Source organism: Oratosquilla oratoria, chromosome 38 (assembly GCF_046742065.1).
Source record: "Oratosquilla oratoria isolate Oo_2021 chromosome 38, ASM4674206v1, whole genome shotgun sequence".
In the NCBI taxonomy this organism is placed as follows: domain Eukaryota; kingdom Metazoa; phylum Arthropoda; class Malacostraca; order Stomatopoda; family Squillidae; genus Oratosquilla; species Oratosquilla oratoria.
The window spans coordinates 40,866,304-40,869,189 of record NC_134814.1 but is presented as its reverse complement, the minus strand read 5'-3'; the positions used below and the strand labels follow the sequence as shown (position 1 = coordinate 40,869,189).

At 35.9% G+C, this 2,886-nt stretch overlaps 1 protein-coding gene across 1 annotated transcript in view; it reads left to right on the top strand.

Annotated features, from left to right (window-relative positions):
• The window catches only part of LOC143019910 (uncharacterized), a 10,890-nt gene extending 8,297 nt beyond the window's left edge, over positions 1–2,593 (top strand). Inside the window, exons 3-5 of the mRNA XM_076175887.1 lie at positions 10–183; positions 945–1,049; positions 1,292–2,593. Of these exons, the coding sequence (XP_076032002.1) occupies positions 10–183; positions 945–1,049; positions 1,292–1,705 (693 nt within the window). The 3' untranslated portion in view covers positions 1,706–2,593. The remainder of the gene's footprint in view (positions 1–9; positions 184–944; positions 1,050–1,291) is intronic.
• Positions 2,594–2,886: the final 293 nt, after the last annotated feature.

Genomic DNA, 2,886 nt, shown 5'->3' with positions numbered 1-2,886 from the left:
CTTTTTCAGTTGGCAGTACTTCAGGCTTGTTCGGCCGGAGCCTGGGATGACAAGAGGGGGCCCCTGCTAGCCTCCTTTAAGGACGTGAAGCACCAAGTCGAGCGAAAAAATGAAGGGATCTACAAGTTCTACTTCTCTCTGCCTCACCAGGAGCGCACGGAAGAACGTGACTCTGAAGGAAGGGTAAGAAGAACCATTTTCGTGTGCTTGACACCGAAATCCCCAGCCCCAAAATCGCACACGGCCGTGTTTCATCTTGGGATGGGGTCCATAGTAGCATGTATTCCCATGTCCATACATTTTCGATTAAACACATGATCCCATAGTTTATATATATATATATATATATATATATATATATATATATATATATATATATACATATGTATGTACATATATATATATATATACATACAGTATATATAACATCTTTGAAAGGTGGAATTTAAATAAAGCATCAATCCTATTTTACAAGGCGAGTAATGGAAGCAATAGAAAAGTAGTTGAATATAAATAACTTGATTATATATAAACCTGATCCTCTGAAGATGTCATAACATATAAAAAAAAATTAGACTGTTCGTTATTCCCTTAGTAATTTGCAATTTGTATGCATATATACATGTATATATATATATATATATATATATATATATATATATATATATACATATACATATATATATATATATATATATATATATATATATATATATATATACACCAAAAGGCTTTTCCCCTTTATAAATGAATTACCCAGCCAATGCATTCACCTATCTCTACTCATTTCACTCCCATTTCCCTCTCATCTTAGTTCCTTGTAAATGAAGGGTCACTCCTGTCCCTTGTCCACTGCTCGGTTCAGAAGCAACATAGCAAGACAAATTTTACAAGATCTCTTGAATAGCGAAGTCCAATTATCGAAACCATCCGTATTCCCACAGGTGTCCGGTTCCTTTGCCTTCGTCGACAATTCTGGCGAAGTGGTGTCCATCAAGTACGACGCTGACAAGGAAGGATTCCAGCCTAAGAGCGAGTCCCTCCCTGAGGTAAAATCAAATGAATATTGTCCACTTACTCATCTATCTATCAAAATGTTAATTCATCTATTCATTAATCTATTCATATCTATTTATCATTATCACAACCAGTCGTCATTCACAAAGCCAAGCGTGCCCTGGTGACGGGATGAAATGAAACTGATCATACCTAAATTATTCTTCACTGTATTTGGCCTCACAAAGTCGATGTTTCTTTATGACTATTTTTTCATTTCGTTTTTTAAATCCAGGCCCCTGAGGACACCGATGACGTCCAAAACGCCCGTGAAGAATTTTTGAAACTTTACGAAAGGACTCTTAGGCTCTTGGAAAGACTCGATTCTGATGAATTTGATGACTCAATCTCATCAGAAGAGTCTCACGAAGATGACGACTCTCTCGAAGATGACTCTCTCGAAGATGACTCTTTCGAAGATGATGACTCTTTCGAAGATGACAAAGATTCGAGTAGTGAGGAGGACGACACCAGGGAGATTATATTCCCGAAGAGAAAAGTTTTTCGATCTCCCAGTGTCCCCACTACAGCGAGACCTCTTCCTTCCAAAACTCGTTTCTATTCTTCGGGAAAATCTTCAACTCCAAAAGTCCACGCAGGAGCGAAGCTAACCAGCGCGGCTGCGTCTCACTTCGGTATTAGAATTTAAACCTTTTGGACTCGAGTGGATAACCCTTAAGGATTTTATTCTGCTTAACGCCAAGCGATTTTATTCAGTTGAGAGAAATTCATATCTTACAAAAGCCTCAAATAATTTGTTGAGTCCGAACGTATGTATCACGTCCGAATCTCCTCTAAAAAGACTGAAATCATCTGACGCTAACCAAATCAAAGTCAACCTATTTAACCACCCAACAAAATAATCACCTAATTTATTCACTAATCAAAAAAATAACACATTATAGATCATTAAACGCAAACGTGGTTCTTCATCTTCGTTCTATTTCTTTTTCGTATGTGATGTACAAATCAACGCCGACATATGAGCTCTATCCTTCATACAGTGTCTATAGACATAAATGAAAAAATATTTGGTGATGGACATAATGTCTTCGTCAGCAGAAGACAAACAAAGAAGGTTCGAGTTTGTCCGCAAAGACGATGAATTCGTCACAGAACAAAATTAATAATCTCGCTTATATCTGCAGACACTATGATGTTCATGTGTACAGGGTATTTCAGTAATTTATACATACAATGTAGAGTTGATGAATAGTGTAGATTTATATATACGTGTATGTCGAAATGCTGCGATGTAATAATCTCTTTAAAATGTTCCCAAGAATAGACTCAATTCAATTTTTTTGTAACTTGACACTAACTGCTTGCATATCTATTATTTTTGTTATCTGTCAACAAAAATGTACGTAATATTGACCTGTTCTATTCCATATACTTTACAGTGATTTCCTGAAAAACAAATAAATAAAAATAGAAAAATAAATGAATAACAAATTATCAAATTAATTCATACGTAAATAAATGATTAGAAAAAGTACTTTCTTCAAGACTTACAACGTATTTATATCATTACCCGAATAAATTGTCAAATAAAAACATCGTTTCCCTAATCCTTCTACCTTTCTCAGTAAAGACAAGAACTAAAAAGAATTAGAACAAACTATCCTTTGTGAAGAGACGTGCATCCAAACATCTATACACTGAGCACTAAAGCCATTCGCCTGTTTGTTTTGAATTAATGAATCTTTCCCAAACTTGGCACAGAGGTCCACATGCACTCCAGAATAATACAAACCCGACCATGCATTCCGTCCTGGATAGCATATGCAGTCACGAGCAAAAAAGTCTCGACCTTCCCTGAATTTTTCA